Source organism: Natrix helvetica (assembly GCF_964273705.1).
Source record: "Natrix helvetica genome assembly, chromosome: 6".
Lineage (NCBI taxonomy): Eukaryota > Metazoa > Chordata > Lepidosauria > Squamata > Natricidae > Natrix > Natrix helvetica.
This window is the reverse complement of record NC_138553.1, coordinates 1459558-1483412: the sequence shown is the minus strand read 5'-3', so window position 1 is coordinate 1483412 and position 23855 is coordinate 1459558. Positions and strand designations below refer to the sequence as shown.

At 54.2% G+C, this 23855-nt stretch overlaps 1 protein-coding gene across 3 annotated transcripts in view; it reads left to right on the top strand.

Moving 5' to 3' along the window:
* Positions 1-23855, top strand: part of GOLGB1 (golgin B1) — a 55985-nt gene that overhangs the window by 5219 nt on the left and 26911 nt on the right. The window contains exons 5-19 of one of the 3 annotated variants that reach the window (XM_081956759.1): positions 188-328; positions 1195-1278; positions 2127-2240; positions 3354-3756; positions 4111-4196; positions 5470-10325; positions 11545-13483; positions 14948-15129; positions 15343-15424; positions 16421-16558; positions 17794-17952; positions 18307-18392; positions 19270-19404; positions 19793-19880; positions 20594-21709. In XM_081956759.1, the coding sequence (XP_081812885.1) occupies positions 188-328; positions 1195-1278; positions 2127-2240; positions 3354-3756; positions 4111-4196; positions 5470-10325; positions 11545-13483; positions 14948-15129; positions 15343-15424; positions 16421-16558; positions 17794-17952; positions 18307-18392; positions 19270-19404; positions 19793-19880; positions 20594-20728 (8628 nt within the window). In that variant the 3' untranslated portion in view covers positions 20729-21709. Of the gene's footprint in view, positions 1-187; positions 329-1194; positions 1318-2126; positions 2241-3353; positions 3757-4110; positions 4197-5469; positions 10326-11544; positions 13484-14947; positions 15130-15342; positions 15425-16420; positions 16559-17793; positions 17953-18306; positions 18393-19269; positions 19405-19792; positions 19881-20593; positions 21710-23855 lie in introns of those variants that run through there. The other 2 variants (XM_081956758.1, XM_081956760.1) reach the window with 2 other exon arrangements.

The following is a 23855-nucleotide window of genomic DNA, read 5'->3' as shown; positions in this document are numbered from 1 at the left end:
TAAACAAAGCAACCCAAACGGTCGTGTTATAACCCTGTAAATGGAAGGACAAATGCATAAGAAAAGAGCAATAACGATGTGAATGTATACCTATAATTGTATAGAGAGAACAAAAAAACCCCCCCAAAAAAGTCCAGAGCTGCCTAAACCTCCTCCAAAAACTCCGGCTTCTCTTCTGCACCATCAGGGTGACCACAGCCTGAGCGAGGGGACGGCGGACGAGACGGGCACACTCCGGAGGCAGCTCCAGGAGCAGGAAGAAGCGATGAGGGAGCTCCGAGGGAAGCTGGAGGAAGCGATGGGAAGACTCGCCGATGCCCAGGACCAGGTGGGGAATCCGCGATGCCCATCTGGGCTTTTTTGGGGGGTGGGGGGAGAGGGGGGGGTGTTCTGACTTCTTGGGATCTTCTCAGGCTAATATTGGCAAGGGGAACATAATACCAACGGCTGTAAGTTATAGATTTCTAGGTGTTTTCTCTTCTCCTGTGGAATTCCTATAACTTGTCCAGCATTGCTTTGGCATTTCCGTACACCGTTTGAAATTGTGGTCCAAAGTTGTCTGCTAAGGCATGTTGCCAGTTTTGGTCTTGTGGTTAAGGCGCCAGGGTAGAAAGCAGGAGAATGGGAATTCTAGTCCAGCCTTAGGCATGAGAGCTGACTGGGTGTCTTTGGGCCAACCACCAGGAGACGGTGAGTTCTAGTTCTGCCTTAGGCATGAAAGCTGGCTGGGTGACTTTCTACCAATCACCAAGACACAGGGAGTTCTAGTCTAGGTGAGGCCAGGTGACGGTGCCTTGAGGCTCAGCCGGCTGAGATGGTCAGCCAGTTCCAGGCCGTGATGCAGCCCCACAGGAACGAGGCCCTCTGGCTCTTCCCCACCAGCGGTGCTTCGTCCGCCCAAAGCCCCACTCCAGGAGCCTGAAGCAGGCCCCAAGTTGGAATCTCTGCCCCCCTTCGACCCCCACAAAAAGACCCCAAAGGGGGAGACTCTCTGCAGCAACACAAGCGTTCATTGCACGTATCCATCCCAGGGGCTGTAGTTTGAGGACCCCGGATTTAGTGCAATAGAAAAAATGCAAGTAATTTTTCTGTGGACCAACAAACTTTTCTCACGGCCCACCAGTTGCTGACTTCTGTCCTAAGTCCCCCCCCCCCCCATTATAATCCCCTTATATTTCCTTCTTCTCTCCGCAGATCAGCTCCCTTCAAAGGGAAGTGCTGGAGAAAGAGACACTCTGCGAACAGCAGGCTCTCCAGCATCAGGCAGAAATCCACCAGGTGGAGGTCTGGTCGGCCCACGAAGCAGAAATCCAGCAGGTGGGTTGGCTTCGGGAAAGCTGCCAGAGATTGACAGACAGCCCTCGACTGGCCACGGTTCAGTTAGGGACTGCTCAGAATTACAATGGCACTGAAAAAAGTGACTTACGGCCGTGTTTCACACCTACGACCGTTGCAGCATCCCCAGAGTCACACAAAATTCAGGGGCTTGGCAAAGGACTCAAAGTTATGACGGGGTGCATGTGATCCCCGTTTGTGACCTTCTGATGAGCAAAGTCATGGGGGGGGGGAGAGGAAGCCAGCATTACTAACTGAAACAGCTGCAGCTTTGAACGGTCACTAAATGAACTGTCATACGTTAGTTGACTTCCAAGCATTTCATTTTAGCGACGGTTTGAAGTTCCAGTGGCCCTGAACAGGGGACCTAGGAGTAATCCTCGCACTTACGACCATAGGATGGTCACGTGATCAAAATCTGGGTCCTTGGGAAAGAATCAAAATTCATAGGCTTGGCAACTGGCTCATATTTATGACGGTCGCAGTGTCCAGGGGTGTCACACAATCCCCTTTTGCGACCTTCTGACAAGCAAAGTCAACGTGGGAAGCCGGATTCGCTTAACGACCAGAGTTATCAACTGCAGTGATTCACTTAACCACGGGGGCAAGAAAGGTTGAAAAAATAGGGCAAATCTCGCTGAACAGCAGAAGTTTTGGCCTCGTCCGTCGTAAGCCGAGGACTCCTCATATTTCGCCAGAGCAAAACCAGCAGTGAGAAACCTGTATTTTGGTCTTGTGGATTTTGAACCTGGGCCTTTTGGGGTCTCTCTTTCTCTCCCCCCCCCCACCAGAATCTGAGGCAGCTGCAGCGAAAGGTAGAGGAGCAGGAAGAGGCTTTGCTCGGCCGGACACAGGTGGTGGAATTGCTGCAGCAGGAACTGACCGTCACTCAGGAAGAAAAGCAGGTATCGCCTTCAGGTTTCCTGGCATAAATCACATTTTTGTTGCCATTTATTGCGTGCTAAAACTTCCCAGGAGTCGCTCTCGATTTCCTTAAAAAAGTGCACGCACCCAGGGGCAAAACTCGTTCCTGACTTTTAAATAAAGCAAATCAAGTTTTTAACATTAACGTGTGGCCAGGGAAAAAGAATTTAAGACTTTGTTTTGAAAACCAGAAGCTGTAAGGAAGAAAAAGAGACAGAACTGGGGATTTATGGATTCGAGGATTAGGAAAGGGTTAAAGGAGAAAGAGGTGGCAATTCCTTGATGCAAAATAGATAGAACCAAAATTCTATCTATTCTTCCTTTTTTTTAAAAAAAAATCCCTTTTCTGATTTTTATATTAGATTTCTTTTCATTTTTAAAAACACTTTTACTGTCATATAAAAATCTCTTTTTAAGAGAAAATCTCTTTACCTTAGAGTAGGGGTCCGCAAGTCTTAAAGTTGCCAAGTTTGAAGACCTCTGCATTAGAGGCACAGTTCTCTCTGGATTTGCAACTTTTATGCACAAAGCTCCCTTTGTCAGGGTTCCAAATAGCATCCAAAAGTAAATCAGAGTCCGAGGCAAAGGATTCCTCAAAGTTCTGATTTATGAAGAGAGCCATGTTGGCACAACTGGGGAAACTCGAATCCGAAAGCTTCCTGGTTTTCCCCACCCAGTTGAAAGTTCAAGATCTTGCCCCCACACCCACAAGTCCATCCCGTGGTCCAATCTCCTACTGCCACGCTGGTAGCTTCCACCCATCCAGTTCCGGTCAGGCTCAGAGGTGTAGAGAACAAAAGATGACCTTGGCTTTCTAGAAAGAATGTTGTTATGGCTACATAGCATCTCACGCCGTACAATCCCCCCTCCCATTTTCCCACAATAGAAAATGCCTAGTAGGATAATATAAAGTGTGGCAGGCCAGAGATCCAAAAGGAAAGATGGCTGCAGGCCTGATGCCCTTCGTCTACCCCCAGATACCCCACCTGAGCTCCTGAGAACAAGAGGGGGAAATGACTGATCCCCACCCCCAAATTCCTCTGCTGTTGTCCTCAATGAAGATGTCTCCACGCTTCTGTCTTTCTCTTCCTTAGACTCTCCTGGAGAAGTTGCAAAAGGCAGAGGCAGAGCTGGACACCTCCAGAAGCACCATGGCTTCTGCTCAGGAGGAATCCGAAATCCTGGTCCAGAGGCTGGAGCTGGAGCTGGCCGAGCAGAGGACGGCCTTGCAGCAGAGCCAGGAGGAGGTCCAGGAGCTGAGCCAAGAGCTGGCCCAGGCGAGAGCAGCCCAGGCCGAGCGGGAGCAGGAGAGGCAGGCCGAGGAGGCCAGGCACGCCCTGGAGGTGGCCGAGAAGAACCAGGAGATGGTGGAGCTTCAGAAGGCAGAGCAGGACCTCCATGCCAGCTACGAGGCGGTCCAAGCGGAGAACGCCCGGCTGCGGCAGAGGGCGGATGTGCCACCGGAGAGCCCGCCTGACGACGCTTCTCTCCCACAAGGTCAGAGGGAAAAAAAACATCTGTAAGGAAGGATGAAAGTAACAGAAGGAAATATTTGTAGCTCAGGGTTGAAATGTGAGGTCTTCGGTGCTCTCTGAGCTTGGTGGTTCTCTTGGAGACGTTTTATAACCCATCTAGGGAACATCATCAGTGCTGGAAGGGAGTGGGGTTTCCAGAGAGGAGAAGGAGAAGAAGGAAGGAAGGAGGAAGTGGAGGGCTCTGGGTTCCTAGTTGCTCTCTGAGCTTGGTGGTTCTCTTACTGCCCGGGTTCTGCTTATCTCGGCTTGTGAGGTGTGTCTCTCTGATTCCACTCTGGGGGGGGGGAGAAAGCTCATGTTGTGTTTTCTGCCCCAGGCGAGACCCCTGAAAGACCCCCGGAGCTCGTCTCGTCTCACCCAGAACTGGAAACAGCTACAGTCCCGTCTCCTCCCCCAAGCCAGGTAATTCTTTCTATAAATTAGATTAGAACGCCCCCCCCCCCCCTTCTTAATTCTCTTCCGGAAGGCTCCTGAGACCTGGTCCTGCCTGGGGAAACCAGAACAGGAGGAAGCCCATGAAATGGTTGGTGTGATCAGTGGTCACCGGGGGTGGGGGGTGATTTTATACTATTTATACTATTTTAATTTATTTGAGTCTTTTTGTTAGTTTTATTGTTTTAAATGTGGCTTTATACTCTGCAAGCTGCCTTGAGTCACCTTGGGCGAATAGGCGGCAATATAAATTCAATGAATAGATAAATAAATAAATAATGGATAAATAGATAAATAAATAAATTAATAGATATAGATTAATATATAAATAAATAGGTATAGATGAATAGATAAATGGATAGATAATAGATAAATAGATATAGATAGATAGATAAATAGATAGATTGATAAATTGATATAGTTGATAGATGATAGAAAGATAAATAAATGTATAAATAGATATAGATAGATAAATAAATAAATAGATACATATAGATATAGATAAATAGATATAGATAAAGAGAAATAGATAAATAGATAGATATAGATAAATAGATAAATAGATGATAGATAAATGGATAGATATAGATAAATAGATAGATGATAGTTAGATGATAAATAGATAGATAATAGATATAGATAAATAGATAAATAAATAGTTAAATAGATGATAGATAGATAGATAGATAGATAGATAGATAGATAGATAGATGATAGATAGGATAGATGATAGATAGATAGATAGATAGATAGATAGATAGATAGATGATAGATAGATAATTAATAGATAGATAAATAGCTTTGCAGAAGAGGGGGCAAGGCCAAGTTTCCTGCCAAGCGTCCGCAGGGGAGGCACTTAGTAAAATAAAGGGAAGGAAAGGAAAGGTAAATGTCTGTGGAGGTTCTCAGTCCTCCAAGTCAGGGGGGTCCCAAAGGTGGCTTCTTTTCAACAGGCAACTGGACTTCCTCGTTTGGGTTTGAGGACGTTTCGCTTCTCACCCCAGAAGCTTCTTCTGAGCGGATGGTGGGGAATTCAGAGCCAAAGAAGCTTCTTGGATGGGAAGCGAAACGTCTTCAAATAGAAACCAGGAAGTTCAGCTGCCTCTTTAAAAACCACTTTTGGGATAAGGTAAGGGAAGGTAAAATAAAACAAAATATAAAATAAAGAAATAGTGTAAAATACAATACGAAATAAAATACCTGCTTCTTGTAGAGGAATGACTCCTTAATTTCCTTCTTCCAGTCCAGCGCAGGCCAGACCCTGGAGGATCCCCTGCCGGCCCAACCGGACGGACAGCCCGATCTCCTGGAATCCTTTGCTGAGGAGAAGCAGCGTGATCTCTCTGTCCTGCTCCTGGAACTACAGGAGGCCCAGGAGGAGATCGCCTTCCTCAAGGGGCAGCTTCCCCTCTCCAGCAGCCCGGAGGCCGAAGCAGGACGTCCCCAGGGGAGCGATGGCGAAAGAGAGGGAGAAGGGGCCGTGGCCATCCAGAGTGACTCCAGCAGCAGCTCCTTGGTCACTGTAGACATCCAGGACTCTCCTTCTGCTCTGGGGCTGCTCTTGGGACCGGAGGAGAATGAAACCGCCCAGGGACCATCTCCAGACTCCCAGCTGCAGTCGCAGAAGATAGAAAAGTTGGAGCTGGAAGTCGCTGAGCTGCAAAGAAGGCAGCAGGAAGCCGTGGAAACCCACCAGAGAATCTTGGAGGAGAAAAGGGCTGAGATCCTCCATCTTGAAGAACAGGTGGAGGGCTCAGCCAGGGCCGCGCAGAGCCTGGACGCAGAACGGGACCAGCTCCTGTCCCGGCTGAAGGAACTCTGCTTCCTCGCAGAGCTGAAAGCTGAGCCGGAAGGCAGCCCTGCTCATCCGGAGCTGCAGCCGCTGCAGCTTCCCAGCTACGAAAGTGGAATCTCCCACCTGGGTTTGTTGAAGGAGCAGATCCAGAGCCTGAGGAATGAGGCCAAGTCGAAGGACGTAAAAATTGTCGCACTGCAGAACGACCTGGATGAAGCCCAGCGGCAACTCTCGGAGCAAGAGGCGGCCGGGAGGAACCTCCTCAGCCAGCTCCAGAAAGAGCAGCTGAACGGCCAAGCCCTTCTTGAACAAGCCCGGGAGGCTTCCGCGAAGGCCGAGGAGCAGTCCCAGGCTTTGGCCTTGAAGGAGCTGGAAGCCACCAAGCTGGCGGCGCTCCTCTCAGAAAACTCCCTGGAGGTGGAGAGGCTCCAGCAGGAGGTGTTGGAGCGGGAGCAGAGAATGGCCGAAGTCAGCGTGGGCATGTCCGACCGGATGGTGCAGCTCAACGAGGAGAAGTTCGTGCTGGGGAAAGAGCTGCAGAGCGCCATGGAGCAGCTGAGCGTCTTGCAGCAAGGGAAGGAGACCAGGGAGCAGGCGGTGGAGACGGAGGAGAGCCGGCCACTGGCGGAGGAGGAGGAGCTGCCCACCGATGAAGCAGCGGTGGAAGTCCTAAGGAAAGAGAACGAACTCGTGAGGAAGAAGCTACAGGCCGCTCTTCTCAGCAGGAAGCAGCTCCTCGGCAGGGTTCGCCAGCTGGAGCAAGGAGGAAGAGAAGGGGAAGAGCTTCTGGCCGAGAGCCAGGAGGGGGCGGCTCAGGAGAACGAAGGAGGTGGACCTCCCCCTGCGAGCCATAGTGGCCAAGGGCATCCCGTAAGGCGGGGCAGGGCTGCTTCCCTGGACCAGCTGCCCTCGGCAAAGGAAGCCACGTCGCAGGTCGCCCCTGGGGAAGAAGAATGCACGTGGCCACGGACTGTGATTGCAGAGCTGCAGCAGAGCCTACAGCAGAAGGAACTTCAGATCGATGCCCTGCAGGCTGAGCTCCAAGACTGCAAGTCGGCCCCGGTGGATCAGAATCGGGAGGGGTCCAGTTCAGCAGATTCCGGGGCAGGCGGAGCAAGCAGCAAAGCCGACCTTTGCCCAGAAGGAGGACATAAGGCCACCCAAGAAGAGTTCTTGGCGCTGGTCCAGGAGAGGGAAGAGCTCCAGAAGAAGCTGCAGGAAGCTTTGGTCTCGCGGAAGGAGACCATCAAGAAAGCCAAGGAGAAGGACCGTCATCATCGGGAGCTGCTAAAGCAGCAGAAGGATGACTACAAGTTGCTACAAGAGCGGTTTGAGCAGGAAAGCAGGGAGAAGGAGAACCTGCAGGATCAGCTCCAGGCGCTGTCCAAGGACCTGGAGACCTTGCCTCCTCAGGAACCTGCTGGAGATGCTTCTTCTGAAGGCCCAGCATCAGGGCTTGTGCAGGAGTTTGGCCAGGAGGTTGCTGAAGAACGGCCTTCCTTGCCGACTGAAGACTCTGTTGTGGGCCAGCTGAAGGCCGACTTTCAGAAGCTTCAGGCTGAGAAGAGAGACCTGGAAGCCCACCTCACGCGTCTGGAAGAAGAACTTGACAGGAAGTCTGAGAAGGCTCTGCTCCTCCAGGAACAGGTCGAGCATCTTCTTGCCGAAGCGGACGTGGCCAAAGCCGCCTGCCATCAGGTGGAAGCCAACATGGAAAGCCTGAAGTTGGCGTTGCAGGAGAGCCAGGAAGAAATGTCCAAGCAGGAGATGCTGAGATGCCACCAAGAGGAGAAAGAGCTCAGCAGCAGAGAAGAAATCCAAGGCCTTCGCTCCCAGTTGGCAGATCAAAATGAGTCCCTGTGTGGCCTCCAAGCCGAGTTGCAAGAGAAGGAGAACAGGATCCAAGCTTTGCAGAGAGAGTTGGACCAAGCTCAGCAGCTGCAGACCGAGCTGCAGGCAAAATCGGCAGAGGCCCAATCCAAGGCCCAGCTCCAGAGGAAGCTGCAGGCAGCCCTCATCTCCAGGAAGGAAGCCCTGAAAGAGAGCAAGGAGCTGAAGGACGAGTTGTCCAGTGCCAAGGCCGCTCTGGAAAGCACCTCTCTCCATCTTCACGAGGTAGAACTTCGGGCATCTGAGCTGGACAAGGAGAAAGGGGCCCTGTTGGAGAGACTGGCGACCCTCAAGGAAGAGCGGGACAAACTCATCTCCGCGGTGGACAACGCCTTGGTGGAAAACCAGAACGTGTCTGGTTCCTGCGAGAGTCTGAAGTTGGCCCTGGAAGGGGTGACTCAGGAGAAGACAAGGCTGGAGGAGGAAATGGGCTTGTTGAAGGAAAGGCAGGTGCAGGGGCTCTCCGAGTGGCGAAGGAAGCATGAGGAGCTGCAGAAGGAGTATGAGACACTCCTGCAGTCGTATGAGAATGTCAGCGGTGAGGCCGAGCGGATCCAGCGGGTGATGGAGAGCGTCCGGCAGGAGAAGCAGGACCTCTTCCTCAGGCTCAAAGAGGTGGAAGCCGAGAAGAAGGACGGGGAAGATCGCCTGCAGGGAGCCGAGCAGGAGATGGAAGGGATGAGGGAGAAGATGAGGAAGTTTGCCAAGTCCAAGCAGCAGAAGATCTTGGAACTGGAGGAAGAGAACGAGCAGCTGAGGTTGGAAATCCATCCCGGGGACGGTAGACACGGGGGGACCAATTCTGCTCTTCAAGAAGAGCTGGAGACCTCCAAGAGGAATTGCCAGGCTCTTTCCGATGAGGTGAAAGCGCTGGTGGCTGAAAAGGACCTCTTGAAGCAGGAAATCCAAGACTTGAGGCAGACGTTGCAAAACAAGGAAGATGAGAGCAGCGCCCAAGAGGAGATGGTGGCCAGAAGCAAGGGGGTCAGTTCCACCCGGATGTCCTCTTCGGAGGAGGCGGCTGTGGAAGAAGGAGACCCAGACACGGGTTCTGAAATTCTCGCCACCGTCGCTCCGAGACTTGAGGACCAGAAGGAAGAGCTTAGCACAGCTGGCCCCTTGTGTGATGAAAGCGTTGGGGATAGTCAACAAATGGCGGATCTCCAGGAACAAATGGCGGCACTAGAAAATAAGAGGAAGGTAGCGGTAGAGGAAATGAATAAGGCCCATGGGGATTTGGAGGTCCTGAAGGAAGAGAAGAACCGCTTGGAAGGCTTACTGGCTGTGAAAGCCCAGGAACTGGACGATCTCCAAGAAAAGGCCGTCAAGATGGAGGAAGCTTGTGGGCAAACCAAGGAACAGCTGGCTGAGGCATTGAGGTTGAAAGAAGCTTTGGAAGCCGAGAAGGATGACCTTGAAGAGAGGCTGATGAACCAGCTGGCCGAGTTGAACGGGAGCATTGGGAACTACCAGCAGGACATGGCCAACCTGGAGAGCAAGAACCAGCAGCTCCTCAGGGAGGTGGAAGGTCTTCAGGGGTCCCTGAGCCGCTTGGAGGACGAGAAGCGGCATCTGTTGAGGGAGAAGCTCGAGGTAGAAGCCGAGAGGAAAGAGAGCGTGGAGAAAGTCAAGAGCGCCTGGAAGGAAGACAACGGCCGGACTCAGACGAGAGAACTTCAGGAGTTGCTGAAAGAGAAGCAGCAGGAAGTGAGGCAGCTGCAGAAAGATTGCATCAAAAGCCAGGAGAAGATCAGTGGCCTGGAGAGAACCGTCAAGGCCCTGGAGTTCGTCCAGACGGAGTCCAAAAAGGAGCTGGAGACCACCAAGAAGAGCGTGGCGGAGGCAGAGGAGAAGACCAAGAAGGTCCAAGCTGAGTTGGCTTCCTGCAGGGTCTTGTTGGACGACACTCAGAGCGAAGCTGCCCGAGTCGTGGCCGAGAGCCAGAAAGTAAAAGAGGACCTTCAGACCACCCAGGCTCAGGTCAGGGGTCAGCTGAGTCAAAAAGACAAGGAGCTGTCGAGACACCTGGAGCAAGAGAAGGCCAAGCACCTGAAGGAGGTCAGGAACATGGACGAGCGGTTGGAGGCCTTGCGGAAGAAGCAGGAGTCCGCGGAGGAGTCTGCGCGAGACCTCCAGGCATCCCTGCGCCAAAAGGACCAGGAAGCCAAACAGCTTCAGGGCAACTTCAACCGCACCTTAGCCCAGCTGGCGGCCTTCACCCGAAGCATGTCCTCCCTGCAGGACGACAGGGACCGGGTGATAGACGAGTCCAGGCAGTGGGAGAAGAAGTTCAGCGAGGCCATTGAGAAGAAGGAGCAGGAGCTCTCTGCCCGAGAAGAGGCTTGCGCCACCTTGCAAGAGCAGGCCAAGAAGATGGCGCTCCAGGTGGAAGATCTCCAGGGCCTCGTGGCCAGGTAAGATGGGCGTTGACCCCTTCCGAGGCTCCCTGGCACTTTTTCAGAAGTAGAGCATGTGAGCCACGGGGAAGGACAAAGATCTCCTCACCCTCATTTCTTCTGTGCCCATTTTAGTGTGGGAGCTGTGGCACAGCTCACTGTAATGCAGTGTTTGCCAACCTTGGCGGCTTGAAGATGTCTGGACTTCCAGCTCCCAGAATTGGTCTCTACCTACCAATAGAAGGGAACAGTTGTAGCTCAGGGTTGAATTGTGGGGTTTTTGGTGCTCTCTGAGCTTGGCTATTTTCCTGCAGACATTTCATGACCCAACTAGGTTACATCATCAGCCCTAGAAGGGAGTGGGGTTTGTGGAATGGACCAGAAGAAGGAGAAGGACTGCGGGATCCATGGTGATCCCTGAGCTGGTTTTCTTGCAGATGTTTCATGACTCAACTAGATCAAGATCGTTGGTACAAGATTCTAGCCCTGGTGATGTTCCCTAGTTGGGTCATGAAACGTCTGCCAGAAAACCACCAAGCTTCAGAGAGCACCAAGGACTCCATAATCCTCTTCCTCCTCTCCATAAACCCCACTTCCTTCTAGCACTGATGCTGTTCCCTAGTTGGGTCATGAAACTCCTGCAGGAAAATAACCAAGCTCAGAGAGCACCAAAGACCTCACAATTCAACCCTGAGCTACAACTATTCTCTTCTATTGGTAGGTAGAGACCAGAGGTGGGATTCAGAAGGTTCTGACCAGTTCTAGAGAACCGGTGGCGAAAACTTTGAGTAGTTGGGAGAACCGATAAATACCACCTCTGACAGGCCCTGCCCCCATCTATTCTCTGCCTCCCCAGCCCCATCTGATTGGGAGGGAATGTTGGTTTTGCAGTGGCAGGTTCCCCTGCCACGCCCACCAAACCACACCATGCCCACCAAGCCACGCCCACGGTGCTTCTGCCAGCAAAAATGGAGTTTGGGTTCTGTGTTTGCTGGCAGAGGGTTGCAGGAGGCCGTTGCAGCCGAAATCTGAGCTCAGGAGCCCATTTTCACTGGCAGAGTGCTTGGGCCACCACAGGAACCCCCAAAATAAGTGATGTTGAGTTGGCCATGCCTTCAGGCCATGCCCCCCCCCCCCTCCGGCACGAGGTTAAACTCAATCCCGATGCAGCCCTCAAATTGAGTTTGACACCCCTGGTACATGGGCTCTTATCAGATTCTGCCATTTCTGCTTGCAGCTTGGAACGCAGCCAGTTGGCCCAGGAGTCTCATGCCCAGAAGGAGCTCCAGCACCATCAAGAAGAAGTCGGGTCACTCCAGGAGGAGAAGCGCAGGCTTGGACTTCAACTGGACGAGGTCCAGCGGTTCCTGAGCGAATCCCAGAGGCAGGTTCTCCAGCAAGAGGGAGAACTTGGGTCCCTGAGAAAGCAGCTCGCTGATCTGCAAGCCTCCTTTGAAGACTGCGACCGAGCTCGTCTCGAGGGCTCAGAGACGGTGAAGAGCCAGGAGGCCAGTCTTCAGGACTGCAGGTTGAGTCTGGAGCAACTGGAGGCCGATCTGCGGGCTTCCAAGGAGCTGACGGAGAGACTCCACAACGAGATGAGCCACAAGGAGCAGAAGATTGTCCGTCTTGTGGCTGCCAAGGAAGAGGCTGTAGCTGAAGCCTTGTTAGAAACCCAAGAGCAGCACAAGGAAGACCTGAAGGAGCTGGAGAACCAGGTGGCCAAGGCCGAAGTGGAGAAGGTGGCCTTGGAGGCCGAGAAGGCAAAAGCTCAGGAGAAAGTGAACAGCCTCACGGAGAAGTTGAAGAACATCTCCGAAGAGAGCAAGCAGCACAAAGCTCAGCTAGATGCCTTCACCAAGTGCATGTCTTCCCTGCAAGATGACCGGGACAGAATCCTGGAAGACTATCGGCAGCTGGAACAACGTCACCTGGCCGCCATTTTAGAGAAGGACCATCTCATCCAAGAAGCGGCCTCGGAAAATAACTCCTTAAAGGAGCAACTTCGGAGCCTCCACGGACAAATGGACGACCTGCACGCGGAGAATGCCAAGTTGGATGCCGAGCTGGTCCGGTATCGCCAAGACCTGAACCAAGTCATCTCCATCAAGGACACTCAGCAGAAGCAGCTCCTGAAGACCCAGATGGACCGGATCCAGGCCCTGGAGAAGGAGAAGGCGGGGGTGGAAGGCCAGCTGCGAGAGTCCGAGCTTAGCTTGGCCAACCTAGAGCGAACTGCGGAGGCCCTGCAGCTGGAGAAGCAGGAGCTGGGCCAGGAGGTCAAGGCTCTCAAGTCCTCCCTCTCCCAGTTGCAGGACGAGATGCTGGTTCTGCGGGAAGGGGGTTCCGCGCTGGAGCTGCAATTGCAGCTGCAAGAGAAATCGGATGAAGTCCAGAGTTTGGGTGGGCAGCTGTCGCGGGCCAATCAGCAGGTGGCGGGCCTGGAAGAGGAGCTGGCTGACCTTCACCAGAAGTTGCAGGAGGCGGAAGCCGAGATGAAGAGAGAGCTCAAGAGCTTCCGCCATGACACCGGGCTCCTGCGGAACGAGACCGAGACCGCCGAGGAACGGGTGGCAGAGCTGGCCAAGGACCTCTTGCAGATGGAGCAGAACCTCCTGGCGGTCACGGAGGAGAACCAGGACCTGAAGGCCCAGATCCAGTCCTTCAAGAAAGCCATGAGTTCTCTCCAAGACAGCTGGGACCAGTCTCATGAAGAACGGCGCACCCTGGAGAAGAAATACGCAGCAGACCTGGAAGAGCAGAGGCAGCTGGTTCAAGGCCTCCGCCAGGAGAAGCTCCACGCTCAGGAGGTGCAAGCAGCCCTGGAGAAGCAGAAGGACGGCCTGACCTCCGAGCTCGCCGCTCTCCGAGACGCAGCGGAAGAGAAGGGCTTCTCGGAGAAGCTGGAGAAGCTCCAGCAGCAGCTCCAATCCAAAGACTCGCAGCTCGCTGGCCTCTCGTCGGAGCTGGAGAGGGCCTCTAGCCAAGTGAAGGGCTTCTCCCAGGCCTTGGCCAGCCTGCAGGCCGAGCGAGACCGCCTGCTGAGCCAGGTGGACAAAACCCGCAAGACGGAGGAGGTGAAGCTCCAGTCGGCTGCCAGCGTCTCTTCCAATCTGGCTGAAACGTCGAGGCTCAAGAAGGCCCTCTCCTCCCTGCAGAACGACCGAGACCGGCTGGTAAGTCTTGAGTCTCTGCTGTGGTGCTCAAGGAATACAGAATGAGAGAGTCCCGGAGAAACAGGGAAGCCCTGGGGAAAGTTCCTGGAAGGATAAAAGTAAATACTCTGAAGAAAAGTTACAATAATCACAAAAACAGGGGAAAAAAAAGAAGTTAGGAGAAAGGGGGAAGAAGGACAAAAATGAATTAAAAGTGGAATTTTTGAGAGCCCAAGAGAAAATGGTTAAAAGAGAAAGAAAGGAGAAAAGAGTTGCATTAATACCGTGTTTCCCTGAAAATACCACCTGTCCTGGGAATAAGGCCATGCCACACTTTTCTGGTGGGCAAAAATATAAGCCCTCCCCCACATATAAGCCCCCTGGACAACCCCCAACTCCGGCCAGGCACAGCGCCGCTCACCAGCCTAGCAGTATCCCGAAGGTGCCAAGCCGCAGGAACCTGGGGGGAGACAAAGGTGATTGCGTTGCTTGGCGCCTTCAGGATACAGCTAGGTTGGTGAGCGGCGCTGTGCCCAGCTGAAGAGGGGGGTTGCTGGGCGGCTGCTCTCTTGCGAGGGGGCTCCCAAAGTTCCAGGCACAGCCTCAGGGGCGAATGGCTGTGTTGTGCTCTCGCAGCAGCGCAACACAACAGCCATGAAGTGAGCACGCTCACCAGCAGCCACCCGGCAAGCCCCCTTTGCAGCCGGGCAAAGCGCCATTCACTGACAACACTTTGTTCCTATAATAACTATGATTTGTATTAAGAAATAAAAAACCTTGAATTAAAAAAGGAAGAATAGAGTTGGGAGGGGCCTTGGAGGTCTTCTAGTCCAACTGAAGCAGGAAAACCGATGCCATTACAGATCAATAGTTATCCAATCTCTTCTTGAAAGTTTCCAGTAATGGATCCCCCACAATTTCTGGATTCCAGCTGTTCCACTGTTTGATTGACTAATTAACAGGATAGCAAAGTTGGAAGGGAACTTTGAGGTCTTCTAATCTAACCTCCTGCTCAAGTTTCTCCTCAGTTCCAGGTTGCTTCTCTCCTTGATGAGTTTCCATCCATTATTTCTTCTCCTGCCTTCAGGTGCTTCGGAGAAGAGGTGGACCCCCCCCTCTTCTGTGGGGAAGCCCTTCAAACAGTAGAACCCTGCTATCCTATCGCCCCTTCTCTTTGTTGGAGTAGACATACCCAATTTCTGCAAACTTTTGTGGAGATCTTTGTATGGGGTCCTTGGTGGTCTACTAGGTGGCATCTTCAAGCTCTGATGATGCTACCTAGTTGGGTCACGAAACGCCTGCGAGAAAACCTCCAAGCTCAGGGAGCACCAGGGCCCCCTCCGTTCAATCCCGAGCGGCTACAGGTGCTCTCTTCGGTTGAGATCAGGATCGTCGGTGGGTGATCCTTGGCCTGGTTTGGTCCCAAGGAGTCGATCTCCTTGGGAGTCTTGACAAGCAAGGTCCTCCTCTCCTCTCCTTCTCCAGCTGGTGGAGCTGAAGAACCTGCAGCAGCGGTACCTCCAGGTGGGGGTGGACACGGCCGAGGTGGCCCGCTTGAAGGCCCAGCTCCAGCAGAAGACGCAAGAGACGGAGCAGCAGCAGGAGCTCTTCCAGGAGAAGCTGAGGCAGGAGAGGGCCTCCTGGGAGCTCCAGCTCCAGCAACTCAAGTGAGGCCATGCAGGGAGACCCCCACCTTACAACCTCCGGGGGTGGGGTGGGTGGGGGGGGCACGGATTTCTTATCTCTCTAAGCAAGGCGGTTTTTAACTGAGTCATTCCTGGCTTTGCAACCTGTTTTGCCCCGGTCGTTAAACAAAGCATTGCAGTTGTTAAGTGAATCACGTTTTCCCCACTTTCACTTCGGGGCTTGTTTTTTTTCAGGGAAGAAAAGGCGGCCTGGGAACAGGGCAGGCAGCAGAGACCCCCCAGCACCCAGGGGGCAGAGAAGCAGCCCCAGAGAGAGGTGAGTGGCTCCCCCTGGAGGACAGGAGGGCCATGCAGTGTATTGGCTTTTAAAAAGTTTTATTACTTTACTTTTTAATTTTATTTTATTGTTTTATTTCATTTTTTTATTTTTTTATTTTTTATTTTGTTTTACTTTGCTTAATTTTTTATTTTATTTTTATTGTATTGTTTATTTGATAAATTTACGCACTGCCCATCTCTCCCCCGGTGGGTCGAGACGAGCTTAAACAGTCTAAACAGGACGTTATATAAAAGGTTAAAACAGCCTGTATTACACATGAGCTAAGCTAATGAGGAAACCAGAGCAGCAGCTTCTTCTGCACTAACCCAAGTGGCGAGGTGTCCGTGGCCTGGTCCAATGGCTGAGCTCTTGAAGGCTCTGCTCCGCTCTCTTTCAGCTGGCCCTCCCGTGGCAGTGAGAGGGTTAAGTGGTCAGTCAAGGTATTCTACCCACAAGACGCCCCTCATGGATTCCTGATGTTTTTATTCGGTGGCATTTGATATTTCCTTCTCCTGACCCTGCTGATATTTAGTGGTATCGGTAACAATTGACCTTCCTTTAAACTTGGGCTCATCTCTCCCCCTCCACCCCCCCCCTTAATCTTAAGAAGACATTTTGCAAGATTATCTTACTTGTAATTATCTAGGATGCTAAAGTTTATGTTTCTTTTTTTAAACCGTATTTTGCTGGATGTCACCCTGCAGAGGCTGGGCTGGCTTGTTCACATAAGACCCAAAGCAGGAAATGGCTTTAGCACACTTACAGCCCTCCCTCAAACACAACTCCCCCCGCCCCCGCCCCCCAACCGCACAATCTGTATACATGCTCTTAGCGTCTGTCTCACAACGTTTGGCCTCTGGACCACAACTCCCATCGTTCTGTGTGTCCTGAGAAGGTTTAGAAGCCACCTACGAACCGTCCCAGGACAGAATGAGTCATGGGAGGATCTTGTTGGGCAAAATGTGGGCGGCAGCTGACTGGGCCTTTCCACAGGGGTCTTCGGGGACGACCGGCTCCGGCAGAGACACATCTGGCCAGATGGCATCCACGGAGGACCTCCAGGTCCAGCTTGGGAGCAGCTTGAAGCACCTGCATCAGAAGGAGCTACGTATGCAGCAGCTGAACAACAAGGTGGGGCAGAGATCTGGGGCAGGGAGGTCTTTTCCAGGGGGCTAACTGTGGGGAGAGGATGTTGTCCCTTCTGGGAAGCTGGCTATCTCCAGTCCAACCTCTCGTGGTGGTTCAAGCATCTTCTGGATGTTGGGCTTGCCTTGTGCTCTGAGTCTCCAAACGTGGCAACTTGAATTCTTATGTTATGCCCCCATCGGAGCCTGAATATGGGGAGGAAGACGAGCCGGAACTGGAGCAGATGGAGATCCGAGGGGGCGGCTTCGTTGGCTTGGGAGGAAAATGGGGAGGAGCAGGGCCAGTCAGGCCAGGGCCTTTCAGCATTGGGGCGGCTTGTAGGCAGGGAGGAAGGGGTGGAAAGGATGACCAAGAGAGGCTAAGCAGTGAACATGAGAGACAGAGCTCAGGCGAGGAGCAAGGGCAGCCCCCTCCTGATCCAAGAGCACGGAGAGTGGAGAGAAGGCGAGAACAGCGCAGGCTGATCAGACTACTCGGGAGGAGAGCGGGGACTGAGATTTAAGGAGACGCTGTGGGGAGGGGTGTTTGTTGGGAGCAAGCACTGAATTCCTGGAGTACTGAGTGCTGACGTTTGAACTTTCCTGGGTCCCTTGCATTCTTTCTGGATTTCTGGATTAATTGCCTTGCTGCTTTGATTCCTGGATTCCCAGATGTGCCCTGCTAGATTTCTTGCTTTGCAGCCGTGGTGCTCATAACGTTGGGCTGGAGTACTTGCAGCTAGAGACTGCTGGAGGGGTGTGTGTGTGTTTGTGTGTGTGTGTGTCCGTCTGTCCACTTTGCTCTGGGACTTGCCAGGAACATGGAAGCGTTTGGGGCAATTTGGAGCAATAAAGGGACGACTTGAACTGCCACCTGCCTTTGTTGCCTCTGTGCTGTGCCCCGTGTCATCACAACTTGTGGACTTCAACTCCCAGAATTCCCCAGCCAGCTATGAATTCTGGGAGCTGGAAATCCACAAGTCTTCAAGCTGCCAACTTTGAGACTCCTCCTCTTTTAAGTCATGGCTTCTTTTAGGCGTGGTTTGTTGAGGGCCCCCATCAGTTGGGGGGGGGAGGTGTCGCACTGAACTCACACCCAACGCAGCCAATATCCTCACGAACATCTGTCAATCTAGCTAGCTTACCTTCAGGCCTCCATTGGGGTGTTTTATGCTGTTGGGTGGGCTCTGAGAACACTCCCCCCACCTCTCTCAGCCTCCATCCTCTGGCTCATCTCTCCAGCTCTCGCAGGTCTTTGAAGAGAAGAACGCGCTCACCCTCCAACTCCGGGGGAGCAGCCGCAGCCTCCGCGACAGCCAGCAGCAGCACAGCGAGGCTCTGTCCCGTTGCGCGGCTCTTGAAAAACAGCTGCAGGAATGGCAGAGTCCCGCGAAGACCGTGGTGAGGCCAGGGAAGAGGGCCTGGGGTCCCCCATCTCATGGCCCAACCGTGTTCCACCCGGGTCAGGAAGGGCAGAGTGGGGAGGCAGCCTCGGGGATCCAGGCCTCTGCTCCTGCCACCCCTGTCCCCCCAAGGGGGAGAGAGAGATGGAACAGCTGCTATGCGCGTGGGGAAGGGGTCGCCGTTTTCTGCCCCATGCGGTGAGCACATCTGGTTTCCATGCGGCATGGGTTGCCTGGCGCAAACCGGGGGACCCTCTGGTCGAGTCTGTGCTGGGCGGACGGCAAAGGCAGATGAAGCAGAAGGGGGAGGGGGCAGTGGGAGTCCCATTTTCATGCTGGGTTTCTACCCTAGGGACCCCTCCTGACTGATGCCGCCCCGGGAGCCCCCCAGGAAAAAGACGAGGCCAACGCACGGGAGCTGCAGGAACTCCAGGCGCAGTGAGTGTGGTGGCAGAAGGAAATAACTTGGGGGTCCCTGGGCCGCTGGATCCCCTTCGCCCCAATTTTCCACCAGCCTTGGGAGTCTCTGTTCCAGCCCCCCGAGGCGTGACCCCAACGGAGGCATCAGGTGCAAGGAATCGGGGCCGGTCACTAATGGCCGAAGCAAACGGCTTTGTTGGCTTCAGCCTATCCAGGCGGTCCTCGACTTACAACAGTTCTTTTAGCGACTGTTCGAAAGTGACGACGGCACTGAAAAAAAAGGGACTTACGCCCTTTTTTAAACGCCACTCTTAGTGACACCTCCAGGGCCCCGCCCTCAAAATTCAGAGGTTTGGCAACTGACTCACATTTGTGACGGTCACAATGTCCCCGGGGGTCCCCGCGATCCCCTTTTGCAACCTGACTAGCAAAGCAAACAAGGGAAGCCAGTTCCAGCTGAACAGCCCTCTGACTAAATGAAGCCCTGAAGTGGGATTCGCTGAACCGACGTGGCGAGAACGGTCATAAGAATGGGGCAGAACCCGTGCCTCGCTTAACGATAGAAATGTTGGGCCCAGTTGTGTCGTACGTTGAGGACTGCCTTGTATTTGCAAGGATGTCCCTGGACTTCTTTCCTTTCCCCGGGAGCCCCCACGTGGAGATTCCCAGGTGATGGGCTGGGGGCTGCTTCAGGCTTATGCCGCTTGCAGCTATTCAAGGATTCAAAGCTATGTCCCTGCTTGACTCCTCCTTCCAGCCTGTCTGGCAAGTTCCCCAAGAGGAGGGTCTCTTCCCTTCTGCCTCTGATCCCAGCGACGTCCTTGTAGAGTCAGGGTCCGCTCTGGGGGCTGCTGCCCCCCCTTCTTTCTCACAGGGCCCCTCCTTCCATTTCCAGGCTCCTGGAGGCCAAGCACCAGCAAAGCCTCGCCAGGCAGGGATTGACCCAGCTTCAGCAGCTGCTGCAGGAGGAGCAGGAGAGGCGCCTGGCCGCTGAGGAGGCTTGCTCTGCAGCCCAGGAGCAGATGCGCAGGTGATGGATGGGGACCCCTCCCTCCCTCCCTCCCTCCCTCCCTCCCTCCTGGCGGTTCCGTCTGGGGGCCTCTGGGAACAGAGCAGATGAAATCCATTCACTCGATTGGTGGAGGGACCTGTCTTGTCACGGTCCCTTTCCTGGCCCTGCAGAGCCTTGGGAGGGTCTCCCGTCTCGGCCGCCTGCTGGTCTTGGCCCAAGGGAGGCGTTTCTGAGGCGGGTCCGTGAGAGGGAGGAAGGAGGCCGCCTGGTTCCTTCTCTGGGCTCCTCCTCAGGGGTCGGGGAAGGTCGGGCTGCGGCTGACGTGAAGGAGGGGCCCTTTGGGTCTCTGGGGAGCAGCCGGTGGGGGAGGCCGGGGGTCCTGATCTCCAGGCCTCTCCCCACCCAGGTTGGAGTTGGAGGAGACCAGCATTGCCATGCCTGCCAGCCCTGAACACGCCCGGCTGCTGGGCCCTGCGGAGAGCTCCTTCAGCAAGGTAAGGGGGCCCTGAGAGTGGAGGGTCCCCTGTGATGCCGATTGAGGAGGCAGCTCATTTTAGTTTCTCCTTTCTCCTTTTCCCACACTCCTTCCTTCTTTCCCTCCTTCCTTCCCTCCCTCCCTTCCATCCTGCCTCCCTCTTATATCTCCTCCCTCCCTCCCTCCCTCCCTCCCTCCCTCCCTTCCTACCTACCTATCTACCTACTTAGCAGTAGCACTTACATACCGCTTCAGTGTTTTGCAGCCCTCTCTAAGCAGTTTATACAGTATCAACCTCTTAACCCTCCCAATAATCTGCCTCCTCATTTTACCCACCTCGGAAGGATGGAAGGCGGAGTCAACCTTGAGCTGGTCGGGATCGAACCTGGCTGTGGGCAGAAGTCAGCCTGCAACACTGCAGTCTAACCTCTGCGCCACTTGGGTCCTCCCTCCCTCCCCCCTTCCTTCCCTCCCTCCCTCCCTCCCTCCCTTCCTCCCTCCCTCCCTCCCTCCCTCCCTTCCTTCCTTCCTTCCTTCACCAGCCCGGGGATCTGAGAAATAAGGGCTCTTCCTTTCACTCACAGACAGAGTGGAAAGTCCCAACTTCCCCTTTCTGGCGTGGACTGTCCCTCCACCATTGCCCCTTCCTTTCCCCCTCCCTTGGCGTCTGCTGGGCTGGGGTTCTGGGCTCGAACCGCCCACCTTCCCTAACCCCTCCTCTCCCCCCCACAGGCTCGAGGGGCCTGGGGTCTCCAGCGTGCCCTGCGTTCCCTCTTCTGCCCCCGGAGGCTCTTCTCCCTGCTGGCCACCGTCTACCTCTTCGGGATCCACGTGCTGCTTTTCCTTCACGCTGTGGGTCGCCTGTGAGAAGACGGGGGAAAATTGGAAGCCCGCCTGGGGGACGCTGCTGGCCTGGACGGGGACGGGGGACGGGGGGGCTCACCCCCGGCTCACTCCTGGCCTGGCCAAGGCGGCCAGAAGCCGAGCTCAATCCTGGCCAGTTAAAGGAGGCAACGGCCTTACTTGGCGGTGCAAGGTTTGTGCGGCTCCTTCCAGGGAAGTGCCTGGGCTCTCTGGGCCTCGAATGCCGGCCAAATCGGGGTTGGCAGCATCGTTGATTTGGGGAGGGGGAAAAGACGCCCACCTCCCATCTTTTTGGTGGCACTAATCATAATCCGCTAAGGAGGAAACCCAAATTCTGGGCCGGGGGACAGGTAGACTGGACTCCCTTCTGACTCTCGTTCAACACCCAGTTCTCTCTCTCTCTCTGCACATTCTGGGGACCAGCCCAGGGGGGAGAGGAGAGGGGGGAGGGGATGGGTCCGTGCAAGTGGCGGGCAAGGACGTGTGTTTCATACATGCACCTCCATTTGTGCGAGTGGTGGGCCACCCTCTGCCCGCGTTTGCTCGCTGCTCATACAAGTGGAGTGTTGGGGGGGCCTGTGCTGGCTGCTGACACAAGGGGGGACGCTTACACGCTCGCCCGCCAGTTGAGCCCAGCTCCGAAGGGCTCAAGGTCCGGCAGTGGGCTGCAGCCCGGGGGTTGGGGACCCCTGCCCTGAAGGAAGGGTGGTAACCCTGTTCTGGAGAGCCAAGTAAGGAGGAAACGTCCGAAGTCCCTGCAGCTGGGCAGATCCCAGAGCAGGAAGCCCCTTCCTGGGCTTGAAGGGGAAGGATTGTGGCTTATGGGCCAGGAGGTTCCCTTTCTGGCCTGGGATCTGCCTCTCGGACAGGGGCAGATGGGGGTCTCCTCCCCGTGGTCTGGGGGTGCCCTTTATCCCCTCCGGCCGGCCTTCTGGTTCTCTACCACCCCCTTTGTTGTGCAATAAAGATGTTTATTTTTCTGAGTGTCTTGAGTGCGAGTGGCGTTTTGTCTGAAGGTAATCGGGAGTTGATGGGGAGAGGTGTCTGCGTGCAAAAAGGTCATAAATTGGCTGTGACTCGCTTAACGACTTCCGTATGTCGAGGACTATGAGTAATAAATCATCTCCTTTCAACGATCCCGTAATCCCTTGCGGGGTGGATCCTGGGCAACTGAATGGAGCTAGCAGAGCATTTGAATGGCTGGATGCCCTTCCTGTCGCCAATGCAGAGTCTTGCTCGGCAGATATATATTCTCATTGTGTCCAGAGAGAAATATCTGCCTCTACCCAGGATCGAACCCACAGCCTCCTGGCGGTGAGGCGAGAGCTGCACCTCTAGGCCGCCACACCACTCCAGGACTACAACTAGTAAACGCTGGCTGGGGAATTCTGGGAGTTGAAGTCCACACGCCTTCAAGTTGTTGAGTTTGTGAAGGCCTGCTAGGGAGAATCCAGGGGTGAAATGCTACCGGTTTGGGCCGATTCATAATCATAATAACAACAACAACAACAATAATAATAATAGTTCCCACAATCGCACATCGCACAGTTGATCTTTGGAATTGGAGGTCATCTAGTCCAACCCTATTCCAGCAGGACATTGTTTAAGGGAGTTCCTGTCTTTTGACCCCCCCCCCAAGTTACATGACTACATAGCCACGCCCACCCAGTCACATGATTCCCACCAGGCCACGCCCACAGAACCGGCAGTTAAAAAAAAAAGATTTCACCACTGGGCGAATCCCCAGATCTCCAGCTGCAGGCCGTCCCTTGGGGCTCAGGCGTGTCCCCCCTCCGTTGGGGCGTCTCTAGATTGAGCGGAAGGAGGGAGGGGGGTGGCTTTGAAGTCTTGCCCCCCCCCCGACAGAGACATAATGGGGTTCCACTTGAATCGCAGGGAAACCCAGCTGGGGAGGCCTCTGAGCTTCCCCAAACGTTGATTCCCTGGGCAAAAGCATTGAGACAAACACTTAAAGCAGGAGAGGGCGTGCGTGCGTGTGTGTGTGCCCAAGCTTGGCCGCTTTAAGACCTGTGGGGAATTCTGGGAGTTGTTGGCATCCACAGGTGTTAAAGCAACCAAGCCTGGGCACCTGATGCAAAGGTGTTTTAAAAAAAAAGATTTGGGGTGGCTTGAAGCAATGTTGGGAATGAACTGACTGTGCTGGGGGGGATGGGGGGCTTTTTCACCTGTGGGACAGGTAACCTCTGCAGGCAAGTCCTACGCCCGGAATGGAGATCCTATGGCATGCATGCCTTCTCTGGCGCCCCAGCTCAGCTCCACCGTGCGTACGTGCATGCGTGCGTGCCTCCCTCCCCCCAGCTGATTTTCAGTTCTCTGTGGCGTGGTGCATGCAGGAGATGCAGGTGTATGCGCAGGGGTGGGGGTAATGCACATATACATGGGGGAGGGGGTTGCAGCATGTTCCCACCGTGCCCCATTTTTGTTCCCAGGAGGCTTCAGGGGGGCCTGCCAGGCCAAAAAAGGGCTGCGGGGGTCACATGCATGTGCTGGGGGGGAAGGGGAGCTCGGGGAGGGTCATGCGTGCATGCGCAGGGGTCAGGGTGCAGGGGGGGGTCACCCAACGACAAAAAGGTTAGCCATCCCTGCCCTATGCAGATGAGCACATTGGCTGTGAAGGAGCCCATTGTAAGCAGAAGGGGCTTTGGCGTTCCTTGGCGTGCTTCCTCATTATTATTTTATTTTTTGCATCGTCCCTCGAAACATTTCCTCTTTGGTTGGCTTCCGAACATGTGCAGAGTGCACTTCCTATGTATTCCTATTAAACGCATGTGTGCCATTCCTCCTCATTACGGAGCCACTCGAGGTGGCTCACGATGCCATTTTCTTTCCTACCAGAGGTTCGAAGGGCCAGTAGCCCTGAAGGATGCCCTCTGTGCGTGCTCAGACAACCTTTTGGAGTGTTGCAAGGGGATGCCCTGGCGGTGCCCATCTTGAGCCTTGAACAGCGTAGCAAGACTTGGAAGGGACCTTGGAGGTCTTCTAGTCCAGCCCCTTCTCAAATGAGAGATCCTGTAGTAGAGTAATAAGTACAACGCTCCTGCCCTGTGGCCTCTTTGGGAGCATGCAGGGATTCCCACCGCTCCCCACCCTTCGAGGGGGCTCAGACTTC